General features: G+C 35.5%; 2 protein-coding genes across 4 annotated transcripts in view; one reads left to right on the top strand and one right to left on the bottom strand.

Annotated features, from left to right (window-relative positions):
- LOC120771674 (neprilysin-2) overlaps positions 1-14,657 on the bottom strand; it is a 29,730-nt gene extending 15,073 nt beyond the window's left edge. Inside the window, exons 1-2 of one of the 2 annotated variants that reach the window (XM_040099809.1) lie at positions 14,383-14,657; positions 13,783-13,892 (exon numbers count right to left, since the gene is read on the bottom strand). In XM_040099809.1, coding sequence (XP_039955743.1) covers positions 13,783-13,799 — 17 coding nt within the window. In that variant the 5' untranslated portion in view covers positions 13,800-13,892; positions 14,383-14,657. The other variant, XM_040099818.1, reaches the window with a different exon arrangement.
- Positions 14,658-15,595: 938 nt separating this feature from the next.
- Positions 15,596-19,316, top strand: LOC120776630 (A-kinase anchor protein 17A). 2 transcript variants are annotated; one of them, XM_040107460.1, is made up of 7 exons: positions 15,596-15,725; positions 16,086-16,271; positions 16,331-16,791; positions 16,856-17,113; positions 17,375-17,582; positions 17,654-18,294; positions 18,359-19,316. In XM_040107460.1, the coding sequence occupies exons 2-7, from the start codon at positions 16,158-16,160 to the stop codon at positions 19,215-19,217; spliced, it is 2,541 nt and encodes an 846-aa protein (XP_039963394.1). In that variant the 5' UTR covers positions 15,596-15,725; positions 16,086-16,157; the 3' UTR covers positions 19,218-19,316. The 2 variants fall into 2 exon arrangements, with proteins under 2 accessions (XP_039963394.1, XP_039963385.1); XM_040107451.1 differs by having other exon boundaries at positions 15,596-16,271.
- Positions 19,317-19,915: the final 599 nt, after the last annotated feature.

Genomic DNA, 19,915 nt, shown 5'->3' with positions numbered 1-19,915 from the left:
AATTTATGAACGCATCCGCCTGAGATTCCGTTTATCTGCTACACAAGCGTTTATCGTGCTTTTGCGGTCGAATTCTAACAATGTAACAGACGGCTGCAGGGTTGCATTAGCCGACGAATTAGACGGCAACAGAGCGGGCAATAGACTCGAAGCTTAAGATAGCGCTGAAACTGTTAACTTCAACTCTTGCTGCCAACTTACTTTTGAATTGGTGCTGCGACACAGAAAATACAACTTAGGAACTGCCTCAATATTTCTAATAAAAGTATGTATAACAAAAAGTTAATTTTAATAAGTTTGAAATTGTATTTTTCTTTTGATATCCCCCTACCTTAATTTCGGACTGTTTCGCCACTATGTCCCCAGCCTTAGGCACACTTTTTTAGTGATGTCAACTACAGTAAGTCGCATGCATTGCGGTACTTTCTCACTTTACACAAAGTCGACTCGGTGTCCATATGCCTACGCATGCGTAGGTTGTGTCGGCGTCTGCCAACCTATGAATTTAGGTAGTGATCTCGGTGATTGCTCAAGTTGCACGCGACACCAACAAACACACACTCCCTGGCTCAGCTATGTGACCGGTCATTAAAGCAACGGACAACAATATCAAACAATACTTTTTATTACATAGTACAACAACAACAGCAGTTTAAGAAATTATGATTTTTTTAATACTAAAAATTGTGAAAATGTACCAACAACAAGTTGAAAACAGTTTTAATTACTGTTGCACAAAATTAATTGTAAACAAAGCGAGGAGAGGAAGCAGTTCGCTGAGTTAATGAAACAGGGGCCGCAGTGAGTTACTGCTGAACTGACTGACCGACTAACTAAGTGATGTGATCATTAGTTCGCTGACAAATTCGTATGACTTTTCACTGCATTTTGTATATATGTAAGTATATATGTTATGTAAACAGTTGAGACAAAGTGAAGACTCTGGAAAATTTGCGATTTGAATATCAACTTTTATTTTAATATTTTAAGTTTTTTATGCATATATTTTTACATATTTGTTGCTTATGGAAGCGCTAACAAAGTAAACGAAAAGAGGAAAAGGTATTAACAACTTTATCGAATAACTTTTTAATAAAAAATTGTAAAACGTATTTATAATTATGCCATAAACTCTTTGTTACTAGCAAATTTATTTCCAGAGTCAGACACTGGGCAAAGGGCGATAGGTTTTTACGCTTTGGGAATAGATTAAATGTTTAACCGCCAGCTCGAATGAACATATAATAGCGCAGCAAAACACCCATAGGCATTAAAATAATAACCACTTTTGACTCAATTTTCCACCACAACAAATTAGTGTCACCTACTTGCGACTACCTAAGGGGTCCGCACATCTGCAGTCACTACACTGTATAATATATATGTATAGGTGTATATGTATTTTATATGAAAAAAGTCTAAATTTGTTTGTATATTAGGGGCACTCATACATGCACGCTTACTGTACCTTTTTGCATTCAAATGTTTTAATTTCCCACTTAAATGTGGCACTTTAGCTTCTGACAGGAAACAGCTTCAACAGTTAATAAAAACAGCAACAACAATAACAACAACAACATCGAAACTGTCTAACGGTCCTATACAAAGAATTTAAACAATTTTCCTGCGCCTTTTCAGCAGGAAGGAACTTGTTGCCGCCACCTAGTCGCTGCTCTCAGCCTCGCTGCGGTGGCTTATTTATTTAATTCAGCATTTACCTTTGCACTCGCAAACGAATGAAATACTCGCGAACGGATGTGAAGCACAAATGAGCGAAATCTAATGAAAAAATAAATATATTTAACGCCACCTGACTGGATTCTGCTTGACTTTATTTGCTGTTATAATATTATAGTTTTTGTTGTCGTTGACTGCCTGTTACAGACTGCCGCCTGACAGATTTTGGCAGCCTTGTTACGGAGGTCACACAGCCCGGCTAAGCTTTCAAACGCACTGGTAGTGAATGGTCGTGGCGCTTAGCATTTATGGCTGAATCGTTTTTGGTGTAATTGAATGATTTTTATTGGCGACACTCGTTCGATTGGTTCTTTTTTTCATTTTCGAACACATACCTTCCCTTTTGTTTGCAGTTCTTTGTGCGTTTCACATTGCAACTCTCCCCCATGAGATTTTTTTGACTTTGAAAACAAAAATACACCTGTTGTTGTTGTAATCATCTAAGATTTACCGAAAAGCCAGATATTTCCATAAATATTCGCAAAATCTATGAAAAATCTGGCACAAACTCCCGTCAGATTATATGAGCCTGAGTAATAGGCCACCTCGTAATGCCTCCAAACTAAATTACTTAACGATTCTGACGCACTCTTGTGCTACTTCGTAGATGTAACCAACAATTGGATTACCCACATTATAAAAGTATTATATTGGTGCAAGGACTCGATAAAAAAAATGGATTTTTTACAAGATACAAAATTCAAAATGCCTCTGTGGTCCTTTACCACTTAAAAATAAGAAGAATTTCATCGCCGTATCAATATATACATATATCATCACACACACTCTTGAAATCGATGATATCATATCATCCTCCTATATTGCCAAATGTTATCTACAATGAAGTGAATTGCCTTTGGACAGAACAGCCATTTTACTCAGTTCAGTTACATCCACACTCCTATGAGTGTATGTATTTATGTGTGTGAGTAAATTCGAAAAACCGACGAGTATAACAGTTAATATACATGTCAACAATTAACTGCAACCAATTACCGTTGCTAATTGTTTTCTTTAATGTGCAGTTGGTTTAGATTTATGAGCAGGCATTTGAGAATTATTACACGGGAAAAAAGTTAGTTACAGTTATTTATCAACTGCCAGATGAATTAGAGGTAAATCGAAGATGAATGCAAACGTAAAGTACTGAAAACAAAAAAATTAAATAAATTCATGGAAAATATAAAAATAAAGTATCAAGTTAGAAATATGAAAGAAACATGCTTTTGTACACTCTTGTACCAGTGTAGATAAACCACAATGCATATTGCACGAATGGGCGCCCTAGTGCGTATGAGTAACCTTTAATAGCGAGAGCGACTAACCGATATCTAAAAGCGACGAATTATGCTTTAAGAGCGGTATATCAACAACCAAATTTATGTGTGTAATGGCAATGTAATGCATTTCAATTACATTTTACTTGATTGGCTGGTGAAACTTCTTTCTAATTCACAATATTTTTCATAATTTCATAGAAGAAGTGTGCATAAATCGCATCTGGTTCACCCACTGCTGCTGGTGTCCTATAAAATTTATAATTAACGTTTCTAAGTCATTATGTATGTTTACTATTCAAATTAATATTCAGCGGCCGTTCCTGATTGTTTACCCTACAATTTTATTAAAAACAAATATTTCTATAAAAAATGTGTTAATATACTTTTGCTGGTTGTTGTTGTAATTTAAAATTCTTAAGTTTTTATGCCTTCCAGATGAATTTGATGAACATTGGAGGTGTTAATTTTAGTCTCGTAGTTTGTTTAGCATTTTTGTGAAAGTAGAAGAGGTCACAATATACTATATCATAACTAAAAAAGGCGTGATCGCGCGTTTTCCGTCCGCCACATTTTAGAATTGTAGCTTACTTAAAATAAATTTTAGTGAAGTAATGGCGCCAGCAGTTGAAGCTCGTACCAACATCTGCTAAACATTATTATTCTTTCATGGTAACGTCATCATCAATTTACATAGTTAACAAAATAATAATTTGGCGTAGAAGGTAAACAAAATTGTTTATCAACAATTAAGTGAGTAATTATAATATTTAAAAACAATCTCTTTGCATTTGCGATCAAAAGATGTGCTTGAGTTTGCCGAGGAGCTCATACAACCGCAGAGAATGATAGTTTTGGTAACCAAACCATTTTCCACTGTGATTTAATAAACGATTTGCTTAAACAATTTTTGTAATCATGTGAATTTAATAAATGTTTTTATTCAAAAGGACCTGCTTTTATGATACCCAGTTATATGTGTCCTTAGAAGCAGTAAAGTTTATTATTTTCGATTTAACTGCCTGTAAACATAATTTATATCTGAGACACTGTTGAAATAAGGCCACAACAAAAGCTCGAAAGAAAATAAATATTGCAACATTTATGTAATTATTCATGCACGTATTAAGAAGCTACGATAAACAATGCAATAAGTCGATTTCCGCGGAACAATAGCCACGGCAAGGTTTTTGAACCTTGTTCCAAAGGCTGCTACGTGTTTACTAACTTCGAGAATATTTCTTACACGCATCAAAATCACTTCATACGAAATACAGCAACAGTAGTTAAGAAATGTATACCCTTCACGATTAATTGCATTGTCGCAGCCTCCTCAAATATTGTTAGCATTTTTAAATCTAATTCAAGATATGCAAAAAATTGTATAAGGACATTATAACAGAAAAGCCTTCCAGTTGATAAAAAATATTTGCAAAAAATTCAAATTTCTAAACAAGTATAATAAACACAGTTTTCAAAAACTGTAAACGATAAGAAATAAAATGCAACTAAATCACTTTTCCGCTAATTCTAAAAAATGTATTCACAACCAACAAGGGGGGTATACTTAGAACCGTCGATTTCAAAGTGCAAATAAATTGCTACTGCTTTTAGCATTGTGTATCACAACTGTTGCCGTTTGTTTTCACGACCGTCGCGATGATTCAGGCAGTTGTTGCTGCGATCATTGTTATTGGAACGGAGATCTGGTAGCAAAGGTGGGTGTGTGAATCAGTGTGTGTATGTGCATGGGTACGTGCTGAAATTCAAATGTCACCAATTTGGCAACGACTCTTGGGTAATTGTGCAATGACAATAAAAACAAATACAATATAACTCCCACAGCAACAAAGGCAAAATCTGAAACGTCGAATAAAAAAGGAATTTAAGAAACACAATGGGCATAAAAACCTCAACGATCGCACAAATCAACGGCAAAATCGTTAAAAAGCCAATCTGTCCAAACTTCACAACAAATTTAAGAGCACAAACAGACATGCGCCGCTAACCAATGTCTTCGCCGATCGTACCGCAGCTTTCTGCCGCGGACATTGATCTCCTCGTTGCATATTAATACCAACATATTCGACATTTTTACAACCACTTCGTCACTCTGTTTTGCACCGATCTTAATAACGTTGCGCTGCGCTGAGGCTAGCGACTTGGGGGCATTTAAGCCAGTAAGGTTACAGACAATCCAAAACAAGTGTGGAAGTTACATTTCAAGGCACATATAGGGTAGTGTAAATCTTGAAATTGAAATGTGACAGCGAAAAATCATCACAAAAAGGAAAACAATCCTCATTTGGCATGTGTGCAACGAGGAAGACGAGTTTTACATGGCTTATGTATATGCACAATCGTTTATAAATATGTGTGTGTACGTGTGTTGACGGCTGTCAGGAATTTGTAGTATTCGACTGTCGCGCTTGTCCAGCTGATTTCTCATGTCACTCACACACGTCTCTTGAAGGCTTAGCGGCTGAGTGAGTTTATGCATTTCGAGTTAATCTATATTTAGCGCCATCGCGAAGCAATTTCTTTCAATTGCACATTCATTGCATACAAACAATTTCCGCACATTTTCAACACACGCTCACATATCACAAGCATATAGCCGCGGTTTTTAAGCAAGTGGCCGAACAGCTGACTAACTCACTCTCAGATCGTTTGGTGGTCGGTCGGCGGTGTGCGCTGTTGATGCATCGTCTCGCTGGATTTTGCCGCTAATTATTATTCAATCAACGCACAACACGCGACTTGATGCTTTCTTTTCATTTTAAAATTCCATCATTTGCCTCCAAATGTACTAGCTGCATTGCTCGCGTATTGCCTGTTAGACATTGCTACAATTACAGCTATTTTACGGCGATATATTTATACATATATTCGTATGGAGCTCGTTTGCTGGTCCGTTTTCGGATTTGTTAAATCATTTTTGGAAATCGAACGAGAAAGTGCCTTATTGAATAGTAATTACATGCGCAAATATATGATATTCATTTACATATACATACGTACATATGTATGTACTCAAATATTCAAATTGAAATGATCACACAATGCAGCTTTATCTAGGTGTAAAGTAGTATACTTGGCCAACGATAAAGGCAAAATATAAACAGAAATACATATAGAAAGCACTTAAAAAGCCATTATATTTGAACAACTGCATTCTGGCTGACTACGTTTAGATAAGCTAATTTTCATTTGTTGTATACTATACTTGTAAATGCTTATGTGCATATGTATGTAGACTTAAAAAGCGCCTGAGAAAAATGTGTGAGCTCAGTTCTCAGTTTTCGGACACGAAAAGGGAAATATCTAAAACTCACGTTATTTGCTATCGAAAATTATGTTTAAAAATAATATTGAATAAGTTTTAATTAGAATAAATAATATATATACATTACTATATATGTATGTATACATATGTATATATAAATTACTTTTCTTTGAGCAATCGTGTGGCTTTCAACAGCTCTCAGATATTTTTTAATTAAATATTGCTGTAATGTGCATTATTGAAAAAATGCATTTGTATTGCGTTGTACTGTCTCTGCAATTTATAGGTAATAATTAAAAGAATTATATATTTTTACATTATAGAATCCATTATAATTTTCAGAATTTAAAGCCGTAATACTATAAGGATATTTTTTCCTCAATTTATAATATTTATGTACTTCTTTCAAACCATGTCGCCAACTCATTTCGAATATCGTGTCAAATACAGAAGCCCTCGAATTATGGAATATGGAGCAGTGTCTGCAATAAAAAGCATAGTTACTTAAACAACTTTACTCAGCTTCTCTGGACTGATTGAGAGTTGAAAGAGCGCTTCTAGATACCAATATTCCAAGCACATCCAAACTCTTCAAATATTTTGACTCGACGCACTTTGTCGACCTTCACACCATTTCTTTCTTATCACTCCGTCCTAAATTGCGTTGCGTTTGCAAAGTAAATTCAATTATTCAGAAATATATAAAAAGCCAACACTTTTGCAATTAAAACACGCTTAGGCAAAAGCGGCGCGCACATCATAAATCATAGAAACAACTCGTACTTAACATCGGCAAGTCGATTGCAGTCGGGCTTTTTATGTCAATGCAATTCAATGTCACGCCAACCGAAATGTAACTGTGTCGACCATTTGCGCGCATTGTGGTTTAATTGGCGGCAAGCGGTTAGCTGTGGCTTGGCTACTACCAAGCAGCCACACACATATGTACATGCCGACAAGAAGGCAACCCACGCACACACATACTAGTGTGTCCTCGGACTAAAGTCATGCAATGCCAACCCGCATGTGTAACACACGTATGCGCTTATGGACATATATATGTATGTATGCATGTCGTCGTAGTTGCGCGGCAAGCGAGTTGATAAATAACCGAAAATTTCTTGACAGTAAAAATATTGGCGCAAACACCGCAAGTGTGGGTATTCCTTTAACGGTGAAAAGCCTGCAGCACGCGTGCGCTCGCACAAATTCTCACGCACAGTTGAGCATTTCCATATATGTATGTGTGTGTGTAGGCGCAGCCATGAGCGTAACTGTGTGCATAAGTGTTCAGGTGAAATGGCGCGTGTCGTTCATTTTCCTCGGTTTCTTTTACTGCGTGCACGTGTATGTGCTTAGTTTTTTATTTTGCTATTTTTTGCATTGTTTTCTATTGTTTGACTTTGCAATTGGCATGCAAATTCACACTGCGATGGTAGTTTTTTAATGGGCAGGCGCCTTGAAGCGACAACTGTTGCTGCAACCAAGCAAAAAGCGGGCAGCGGTGTGTTGAAGGGCCAAAGCGAAGGCGCTGGGCGCTACAAAAACCATATTAAATGCAAAACCAAACGCAAATAATGAAAGCAACAACAATTGCGGCAAAAATGTATGTCACTTGCCATATTCGATTCTACCGCAACTTGTTGTGCTGCCTGCTGCTGCTTGTAATTTGCGGTTTCTTAACTCAAAAACCTTCAAATAAAGTGGGTGAACTTCGATGAGGCCCAAAAGGTGAATACGCTGCGCTTATTAGAGTTATTTGTATATGTATATAACTATTCCATAATTTATAATTAAAAGCTGTATTATTTCAAAAAACTTGTGTAGTAACTGCAACGTCCACAGGATACCACTTTTGAATCCCATAACATAGCACACAGTTGCGCGCTGATGTAAAATTTAAATCTTGTAGTGGCACTTTTGAGGGAGCGCATCTTCAGTTGATCCTGACAACCCAAATCGCGAGCTTAAGATATTGCATTCTGCTATTGGCCCTAGCAATAATACGAGCACTTGGACGCCAGGTTAACACAAATACATATATACATACATATCTACTTGTACATGAACTTTGCATGCTCAAACATAATTTCAGGAGAGTATTGCACGGCAGCAGAATCGCAGGCGCAATAGCAGTCTTGTGGACCATTCCAAATATAGATAATATGTAGTGGAAAGGGAGATATTGAGGTCTTGTATTATTATTATTCCAGTGGAAGCCAAAAAAATTAAAATCTTCAAATTTATCGTTTGTAAATCTCCAATTATTTATTATTGATGTGGAGCTTAGAGACCTTTAGTAAATTTAAATTTTCCAGTTGAGTATAAGGCCAATCGTACTTTGGATAATTTTTTAATTTGCATTTTATAATCGATAATGTCTATTGAACTTGTTTGCATCAAAATAATGCAATTCGAATAATTTACAAGAACAAAGGAAGGGCGAAGAGTTAAAAGAGAATTAATATATAGTGTATGTGTATATATGTATAATATAATGTATATAATATACATTGTATATACAAATATATATACATTATATATTAGTTTTACCCACAATTGCTATACATACAAGAAACGCGTAAAGGCTATCGAAAAAATTATTAAAAATGCGAAATAAGTATGTAGAAGAGTTCTATATTAATCAATTAAAATGTTAAATGCCTTGATTCGTTTAGAAATTCTTTCTAAATAATAATTGGCTTTTAAATTTGAATATCTTCTAACTTTCACCACATTCCAAAACATGTTTCTGATTTCTTTCAATATTCTGTATTTTAGGCAATTTATTTTAAACATTAGTGAACAGAAATACTAATAAAAATTTAGAATTAACATAGAGCTACAATCGATAATCAAAATGAAACAAGTCAAATAAATTTTCGCTTTTTTGTTAAAAATTTAGAATTTAACTGTTTTCATATCAATTTCGTTTATAATTGGCGACAAAACTGAACAAATTATTTGCGAAAAATATTTAACTCCGGCTACTTAAGTTAAACACATTGAAAGCGAGATTCTTAATTAACATATTAGCCTTTGTGTCTCGAAACGTTTCGTTAAGCGGTTTTACGGGTTATTTTGCAAAAAAATAATCAACTGTTTTTTATTGAAAAGTAAGAAACATTAAATTTTTATATTCACATTTCTGTCGTCTAATAAACATATGTCGTCCAAGTAAAAAATACATTGTAAGTCAATAAAGCGAGTTTATCAGAATTTTTGTTAAAGTTAAGTATTGTTTTGTAAACAAATTTGTTTAACAAATTAACTAATAAATAAAATTGAAATGTAAAATCAGTTTTAAAATAGTTTAGTTGTATTTTTTTTCATTTTGAAACGCGAATTCATAGTTAACGAAATACATGAATGAACTTTTTAAAGTTAAGTGAAAAAATACAAGAGACAACAACTCAATATTTTAATAAAAAAAAATACTTAAATTGGAACACTAACCGCGCATAAATTGTTCCACAAATATATGTATGTACCTTCCTAATAAGACAGTCAGCATAGAAAAGTTTAAAACCAGCAAATTTTGAATTAATAAATTAATGTTTACCTTAGTCTATTATTTTCCTCAATATAATAAATCCTTCGAAGTCTCATTTGATTACCGATATACTAAAAATTTATCATAAACAATTTATAACTGTTGAAAACTTCTGTTACAACATATGGCATAAAATATGGTTGTATGTGTAGATTTTCACATATTTTCTTCGTGGATCTTGGTCACTTTTGTTTGATCCTCTTCTCTTCCATTTGACACCTATTTTCTATTGTTTTACCGTTAGTTATGCTTTTCACCTTTTTATTTTTCCACTATTCTTGCATGCAAAGCCATTGAGACATCACCTCGACCTGTAACCTATCGAACAGACACAATTTACCACTTGACCAATATTTGCTTATTGGATTTTGTTGATATGTTATGTAGTATGTCTTACATAACACAAAAATAGGCAACAAATTGTTCATGTAGTAAGTATGAACGAAAATTTTAATAAAATAGATATTTAAAAATGATATAGTCCTACAAAATGAGGTATTTGAAAGTCGGAAGAAGTCGCCAGGTTCCGGACATTTTCTAGCCAACAGTATCTCAAAAGTTTACCGTGTAAATAATACTTAAGGGTCTAAATAAAAATAGTGCGGTGCTTGGGTAGTTAAAATAGATTCAGATGGAAGCCAGTATCTTCGCTCTTAAATTCCTATATGACCACATACAGCTTGTGTGAAACAAAAATCTGCAAACATACCGTTACTTGTATATGTTTAAATAAATTGTTAATGAAAGTCGAGAGAGGAAACCAAAAAGTGGAATTAAATCAGTTTCACCTATTCATTAACAGTCGTCGCGCCACTTCCATAAATACCATATATGCGTCCACCAAGCGCGCCATAGGCTGACAAACGAAGCCACCAAGCGGCGTGATTAGCACCTGGGCGACGTTGCATTGACGCACTTGTAGATATGACACAAAAAGAAGAAAGAAATGAAAATGTAAATAAAAATACTGTACGAAAACGAAACGAACAGCGAAAGGGGAATTATGTGAAAGAGGTGCGAATGAATATCAAGTACCGCGATTCCAGTACCATAAATTTTGTGATTTGGTGATCGCCCATGATCAGCAATAAATAACATGTTAGAAAGTGGTTTGGGTGAGAGCGCCGCCGAATCGGCCGCGACAGTGGCACTAGGAAATTGTTGAATAAAGTATTTTCAAGTCAAAACCAGCATGACTAAATCAAATGTAAGCAAAAAATAAAACGCCAAAAAATAGAAAAATAGAAATAAAATTGTTTGTGCAACCAAAAACCCTCAGCCGACAAAAGCGTGCATTGTTTAGTTTGCCTTTTGGATGGACTTCCATTTGGCTTTTCAATTTACCAAAAATGCTGTCTCAAGCTGAAAATTTATTACGCAAACAGTGAAGGCAGATCGCTTTGGTGTCACGGGCTTATGTACATACTATGTGTGCATTTGATTAAACACGAGCTTTTATAGGTATGTATTTCTTGACGCGATGGCAGCTAAGCAGCTAAAAAGCCCTTAAATGCAAAGGAAATAATAGAAAAGTCAAAAGAGCAAAAAACTTGTACATTGAACTCGGCAAGTTGCTCACAGAAAACAGCTGCTCCAAAACCTGATAGTTTGTTCTATACCTGTAGTCTATCCGTTAGATATTTTATGGTGTTGACGATCGCCAAAGATCAACACGGTTGTGGTGTTGGTTATTGTTGTACGCGATTGATGATGTTGCCACCAATTAGAATTAGAAACTGGTTTACTTTATAGGACACATCATTTACTTGCTTTGGCTGTATAGGTTTCACGAAAATTATGTTTTTAACAAAGCTTCTTCTGCTGCCTACACAAGCATTAAATATGCGTACTATTTAGCAGAGAGCTGCGAAGAAGATGCTGAGTCAAAACAATAGCCTTTTCTAACATATAAAATCAAAGTGCTGAACCTGGCATTAAAAGTAAATTGCTAAGTGACTTCTTTTTAGTTATTTTGATGAATCAACATTAGTTTAATGAAATTCCGGTGCCTAACTTTCTTGGTCAACTTGGTCCTTTATTAATTTTAATTTTTATTATGGCGACTTAAGAATCAAGTATTTTCAAAAAGGAAGTATTACATTAAATTACTCATAATCCGACATCCATCATCGCAGTGTTTTTGTCCGACCCAGCGAGATGTCTATATGTAGGGTGCAAACACGAGTGTTTCAAATGTATTCTTAGAGACAGAAGCTGCAACTCAGAACTATATGTCCACTGAACTAATAAATACAAGTCAATGTCAGGCAGGCGTGAATAAATCACAATTGTTCCATAAGTTTCCGTTAAGCCACCACGAACTGAGCGCAAGTCAATTTGTTTACCGTTATCATTTTGCGCATTGTTCTTAAAAAAACTGTCGCAAAACTCCCCAAAGGAAAAGGAATTAAAATGAAAGGAAAACTAGAAATTGTACAACATTTTCTGGACAAATTTTATGAAATCTTCTCCATTTATCAGAGATAATTTGAACGAAATATTATCAAAATAGTGTCCATGTCCGGTTTTTTTCGTATCGAAGCTAACAGCTTTTTCCTTTTTTGCCTATAATGAAGTTATTTCATGAACGGATATTTAAAGAAAACATAAAAATTACTTATAAAACCATTAAATCGGGAACATGAAAGGATTTTTGAAATCGTTCATTTACGGTTTAACCCAAAACTACAGGAAAAGTGAATTATGGTGTTTAAGGGTTCTATAGAAACTTATCATATGTGTGATAACGAGTATGAAAATCAACTGATGAATCTTCTGAATTCGAGCGTTAAGACATTTTATATATCTACATGATTCGTTTGCGAGAGCGTGAATAAGAGTTGTCACTAAATATTTCTCCAAAATGTTAAAATAAATATGTAAAATTACTGATTTTACTAAATTGAGATGACTGACGCTTCCTCGCTGCTCGATAACAGATTTTGAGCTGAAATATATGTACGCCATATACCGATGTTGTAAAGTGACGAAGTGTCTTTTTTTACGTCAAATTATTAACACCAATATCTGTGGTTATTTGCATAAATTGTATTTAAGTTTGCATATTTGGAATCTTGTTTCAAAGCAAATGCAAACGGTCCGAATAGGTGATCATTTGTAGACTAAGAGATCTGCGAATAGAAACGTGCTTCCATACGTATAAAATTCTGAGCATATTTGGCTTAAAAAATGCGAATCCGAATTGACAATGGCGATAATTCGTTAAATACATGATTTTGTTCTACAGCAAGTGTCGCTTTAAAATTTGGTTTCATATTGAACTATTTTATATTCAGATGGAACCCTTATTGGGGTCATTCTTTCTTATTTTGTTGTACGAACATATTTTACTATGCAAATATTTATTTGTTTTAGGCGAAAATTATTTTTTTGAATTGAAAGAAGCAACCAAACTGAAGAAAATGGAGAGTAAAAAATTTCCGCTGAGTTCTGCAGTTTGCAAAATACCCTCGGCCAAGTAAGTGTGAGCACTTCTTTTGGCTTTGCAAGCGATTTCTCTCGCGTGAGCTCTTGGCATTTAGCACTGAACGTATTTAGGTTTTTCTTGTTTAATTACAAATTCATTTCGTTCGAGACGTTTTGTTTTCACTTTTAAACCTTGAACTTATTTTGATATCGTTGTGTTTTTTTCGTTTTTTTTCGTTTTTTTTTTCAACATCAACTACAAAAACAATAAGTGGCCGTCTCAAAAAACCAAAGCCAGCAAAATTACTTAATATTTGTTCAAGTCATTTGGCGCGCTGAGTAGCTTTAAGCTCGTTTGCTACTGAGCGTAGACGCGCGACCTAAACAAAGAAGATGCCCAGGTATTTGTTGTACGCATTTATTTTCATATGTATGTACATATATAGGTAAATATAACGTATTTAATAGTTTTTTTACAGCTAAAATGCAGATCAAAGACTTACTTGATAACGGTCTGCATGTTAGCTCGCTTATGAGTTGCGGTCGAACGTTGCTGCTTCAAATGCAATGCGCCAAAAATGGTAAATAATTTCGTAGAATTTTTAGCGCGAAACTGCAAAAGACATAAATTATTTATTCGACATTCGCTTTATTCGCAAGACATGAGTTATTAATTAAATTAATGAGCATAAAGTAGTGCACAACCGCTCTCTTTTAATTTTTAATTCATTTGGTATTTTTAAGTTTCGATTTTTTCACATTTTTAGTTTAAACTAAGGTAAGTTTTGAGATTTGCTTCCATATGCACTTTTCGCAAACTTCGTCGCTAACGCTTTCTTATCAGTCAAAAGCGCGTAAATTTGTGAGTATGTTTTTGTTATTCGCCCTTTTCCGCCTTTCAGGGCTGAATTTTTTTGAGCAAGTTCTTTTACTGATTTTCAAATTAGTTTGGCAAATTTTTGAACTTTTCAATAGCGACGCGCGCATATGCACACCTCCACACACAAGCGCGAATAGTTACACGCGTCAATTAACGAACTGACGAAGCGGCAATGACTGGCAGTCCAATATCTAACAAGTAGCAAGTTGTTTAGTACAAATACCTAGGTATTAGCGGCAAACAACAACCGTTCGACAACACTGGCAACGATCAACTGAAGTTGGTGGGACAATCAAGCAACGGTTTTATATGCGAATTTCACACACGAATGTTAAGAGCAAATACACCAACAACAATAGCTTATATTGCTGCAACAGCAACAGCAGCAGTAGTAGCATCAGCAACAAGAGTCGTCGACAGCAAGTAGTGCCTTGGCCAACAGCAACAACAACCACTACTACTAACATCAGGCAGTCAACGTCTAATCCAATAGAGGCATCGGCCCCACAACGATATACACGAACGCCAGCGTCTTGTTTGTGCGGGCACGCATATGCACGAATATATTGTATTAATTTTTGTGTATATGCGTGTGCCTAAGCCAATTCGTGTAGCTCAGTTGTCCAGCGGAGCACTTGGCGGTTACTGTGCCGATAGCAGTTGATAGCGGATTTTTACGAATAGTCTCATAAGGCAGATGCTCAACTTTACTCAGCGCGAGCGCCACAATCGCTCCAAAATATTGTGGCTAATATTTATAGGTTTTAGAGCAGGCGAGTAAAATTTAGTAGCTCTTTTCTTAAGTTTTCTGTGTATATATACAAAAAGAAAGTAAAATTATAAAAAAAAGTTCATCATTCTTTTATATTTCAATATATGCTATATTCATGTCAAGAAACGCGACAAAATATCCATTTAAAGAAAAGCCTGCTCATAATTGTTAATAATTTGCCATATGTATGTCAAACCGGATAAGTAGTACAGGACACTCTGTACTAAGGTTTAAATTAAATTAAACCGTTTTCGCCGGATATTGCCGTTTATAAATTAAACTCAAGCAAGATAAGCCTTTGAAGAACTAAAAGATTTCCAACATATGTAAAGCTAGAAAATAATCTAAACTGGCTTAAAGGCGAAAGATAAGTAGGTTATTTTCTCAAATATATTAAATCAGTACTGAGTTGTCCAATCAGATTTCAAAAAAGTCCTCAGAGTACGACGAAAATTACTAATCAATATTTACAATTAAAGCAGGAATTTGTATAATATTTAAATGCATCAACCTCTGCAGAATTAATTTCACTATCTATTAAAAATTTAAAGTCTCTTTTTCCGGAGCATTCTGAAAACTGTACTCTATACTCCCTGTTATTGTATAATTATTTTCATTCTTTTCTCCCTGTGTGTTCATTTTTACTTCAACCGTTTCAACGTGCAAAAATAAGAAACGTTGTTATTTTCACTATAGAATTTTTCATCCTACAATAATTTAGTGAAAAGTGGTGATACCGCGTATTTCTCGCAAATATAGTTTGAAAATTATAAAAGATTATAAGCTAATTTAAAGTCGTTGTGTTCCATATATATTCATATTTAGCAAATTGTTTATTCTCTTAGATTACTTGGTTTCTACACCTCTTGTGTGATACAGACCCCAATTATAAACCATAGCCTTTTCACCAGTTTACACATTTCATTATAATATTAATGTATATCTGAAATATAGGGTTGTTTCCTTTTTAGCTTCATATATAAGTTTTAGGAATTTGTAAAAGTTTTAATTTACTAACGTATGTTTCTTCTTTCGAGCTCATGTCTCCTTTCGTAAATTACTCACACAATTAAATAATCGTATGATATTGTTTAACTTCATCCAATTAAAACAACTTTAATAAAACAAATTGTATACAAATGACCGACATTCAGAATATTCAAAATGTATCGGACTGTGTGCCGCTTTACTTGCCGCATAGTTTATACCTTAAACCGCTGGCCAAGATGACAATATCTGTGTCATTGCCTGTTAATAAAACAGGAAAATCCATTTCCCACCTAGATGTAATGGAAAAATTAAGTGCCGCTTTGAAACCAGATAAGTTTTTTGTTTTAAAAGTGAGTATCTTGAGCATAACTTATGCATTGAAACTAACTACGAGTATTTATTCCCGCAGGCATCAAAAAGCACAATAGATTTCATTCGCTTCGAAGCTGAGTTGGAGGATCGTACTAAATTGCGCAGTGCCATTTCTCGCATAGATGGAGTGTCGCTGCGTTTATCTGGTTTTAGTGAATCATTTCGGGTACGTGCAACCGAAACAAAAGATGAATTTCCCACCCGCCATGATTGGGATTCATTCTTTCGGGATGCCAGCAATATGGATGAGATGAAGGCCGGTGAACGTCCTGACACCATACATCTAACACACTTGCCCGTTCGATGGTTTTGCCCCAGACATATGGAAAATGACGACAATGTCAAACCAAGCGAAAGTATTTTCAAACGAATTTTCGAGAAATTCGGTAGCGTTCGTTATGTGGATATACCCATATGCGATCCCTATCGAAACAAAATGAACGCAGATATCAACGGCATGAAGACATTTAGCTATGAGCATGGAGTACTCTTTGAAGCGTAAGTAATTTTTGAAGCCCACTGTGGAAAAACAAAATAAATATGTATGTGACTAATTCTTTAGTTACGTTCAATTCGACGAGTATATGGGGTTTGTACGAGCAATGGATGACTTTAGAGGCATGAAATTAGTTCGCAAATTTGTTGATAAAACCCAAGCAATTAACATTAACGTTACTTTTGACAAAACGAAGCATCTCAGCGATGCGCAGGTTCAACGTAGAGAGCGGGTACGCAAACGCTTGATACAGAAGGCACAAAGTGAGGAAGAAGAACGAGAAAAGAAGAAAAAAGAAGAGCTTGAAAAACAAGAAAAAGAAAGGTCTGCAATTTATTTGTTTTTTTTTTTTTTTTTTATCATTTTATTTTAATTCATAAGTTAATGAAGTGCAACAAATGAGAATAGTGTTCTCATTTGTTGACATCTTCCTATACATTTGGAGTTTTACGATTTTTTCATAAACAACTTCCGCCATAAAATTTAAGATTAAGATTTTTGGGAAGCCAAGAAAAATGTCAGTATAATTGAAAACAAATTACGGTGTAAACCAAACAATGAAGGGTAGCGAATAAAAAATTACAGGCAAAAAGAAGAACAGATAAAATTAGCTGAATTAGAGAAGCAGCGCGAAAGAGAAGAGAAACGTAAGGAGAAACATCTGAAAAAGATACAGGAGAAAGGCCAAGTTGAAATATCACAGAAAATCCGTATCGAGGAGCGCAAATTAATGATTGCCCAGAGAAAATTGGAGAGCATACGAATATTAGAAGAGCTTTTTGACCGCATCAAGGTATCATCTAATAGTTTCAAGTTTAAATGCACCTTCAATATATTATGTGTAATTTTTCCTTTTTTGCACAGTTAAAACATGAGGGAAAATATTCCAAAATAGGTGTTGAGAGCAACAAGATGGATCTTCGAGACCGCTTGGTCGAAAAGTATAAAATGGCCACTGAAAAATTGCTCACCGAACAGAAAAAAAAAGTAGAGGAAATCAAAACAAAAACCCCACTAATGGGTCTCTTAAAGAGTAGCAGACCTCGTCGCTCTGAAAGTTCTGATGTGGATGAAACTAAAGTGAAAGACAAACCTATTATCCCTCAGTCTACTACCGGTGCTGCAAGTGTGCCTGCAGTACCTAACGTTGGCCTGAATCCTTTGAATCCCTTCAAAGCTGTCGCAGCACTGGCTGCAACTCCGGGTACTTTGTCTACGGGGTATCCGCCTGAAGCTGCTAACGAATGGATGAAATCCCTGTCTATGTTCCCGTATGTCCCTCCTGTGTTTGGAGGGATGTCTGCACTCTATCGACCACCCACCGCTTTTCCTGTATCCGTGAACTATCGCGGTTATGTACCTCGTATACGTGGTCGCGGTCGAGGAAGCCGAGGCCGCGGTAGAGGTGGCTACGAAACATCGTATTACAATAGTTACAAAAATAATTACGACGACGAACAGTACGATGAAAATGATTACCGCAAAGAATCGTATTCACGCTCGAGGTAATTTTAATATGGGAAGGAAGTACTCTTAATAACCTACTAAATATTATTGTTTATTTTGCAGAAATCGTTCACGTAGTCGCTCCTACTCCTACTCACGCTCCCGTTCACGTAAACGTCATTATTCCAAGCGCAGCCGATCTCGTTCGCGAAGCCGTAGTCGCAGTCGTACTCGTAGTCGAAGCCGTACACCTTCACGCTCCAGACAGCGCCGTTCACGTAGTCGAACACGTTCAGAACGTCGTTCGCATTCACGTTCTTATACACGCTCTCGCACTCGTTCCCGCTCGCACTCAAAATCAAAAACGAGACGCACTTCACACTCCCGTGATGATTCCAAAACTCGCAAATCGCGGTCACGTACACGTTCCAAAAGCCCGATACAACAGCGTACTAATAAGAAACTGGTATCCACACGTCGTTCTTACTCGACATCCGAATCATCCCGCTCACGTTCCAAGTCCCGTTCACGCACACACTCGAAGCGCTCTTGGTCCCGACGTGGTGAAAGATCGCCAGGTAAAAGACATGTTGTGTTAGAAGCTGACAAGTTAGTTCGATCGGCGGAGGAAATGAAACGTACAATAGAAAAGGTAACCCAAGATCGTATGCGACAGGAGGAACGAGAGATAAAAGAGAACTTCCGACACTGTAAGCCCAATTCAACACGCAACGTATCAAATTCTGGTACCATAGATGCGGGAAATGCAATTGTGACGAGCTCTGAAAATGATATGAAGGATACGAAATATAGCGAAAACGGTGATAGTAACGCAGAGTTAGCAGCCAATTCAATTGCTCCAGGTAAAAACAAGAGCGAAGATGCCAAGCGAAGTCGCAGCAGAGATCGTTCGCGTAAATATTCACATCGCTCATCTGGTTCAAGGCGCAACTCGTATGAACATGAAGCAGATGCTTATTAAATACATCAAACGCTTTTATTTAAGACAAAATATTTAAAAAGTAACGTAGACGAAAAAATTGATTTAGTTTATATAAAGAAATAAATGTAAGCTGTACATGTAAGATGATATAAATAAGTAAATGTTAAAATTGCTGAGTAGAGACCTCAAAAAAGTAAATTATCTGAAACTTACAAAATGAATAATAAATAAATAAATTACTTCAAGGCTAAGTCGAATTTAAATATCTGCATTAAATACCATCAGAATCATTGTTCACACTCCGTTTCAGTCACGAAAATAAGTTAGGCATGTTTCGACACCTACCTTTTGTGAAGTTATTATTAATTGTAGGTTGTGAAGTCAAGCTTGAAATAAAATATCAGATTTGAAGTACCGAAATTGGTAAGTACATTTAGACAATAATGAACATCAACTGTTTCAACACTAGGTGTCCTTATACAATTGTCCCCAAATCGATTAACAGCCGCTTGTATTTAAAAACGTGTCGGGATTGAGCCAAACCTGAAAACGTTTCGCCAAGATGAGTTCATTTTAGTTAACTCTCCAAATTTCAAGAGTCGTTTAACCATCAAATGCAAAATAAATTGCATTTAGCGTTGACGACTGCATAATTTGACATAAACCATCTTAAAACCTGATTATCAAATAGCTCTTTTCTTCAAAACATCATTTTATCATTTTCCCACTCAACCGCT

The sequence above is a fragment of the Bactrocera tryoni genome, chromosome 1, assembly GCF_016617805.1.
Source record: "Bactrocera tryoni isolate S06 chromosome 1, CSIRO_BtryS06_freeze2, whole genome shotgun sequence".
Lineage (NCBI taxonomy): Eukaryota > Metazoa > Arthropoda > Insecta > Diptera > Tephritidae > Bactrocera > Bactrocera tryoni.
The sequence above is the reverse complement of the archived record's forward strand: the minus strand, read 5'-3'. Positions and strand labels throughout refer to the sequence as shown.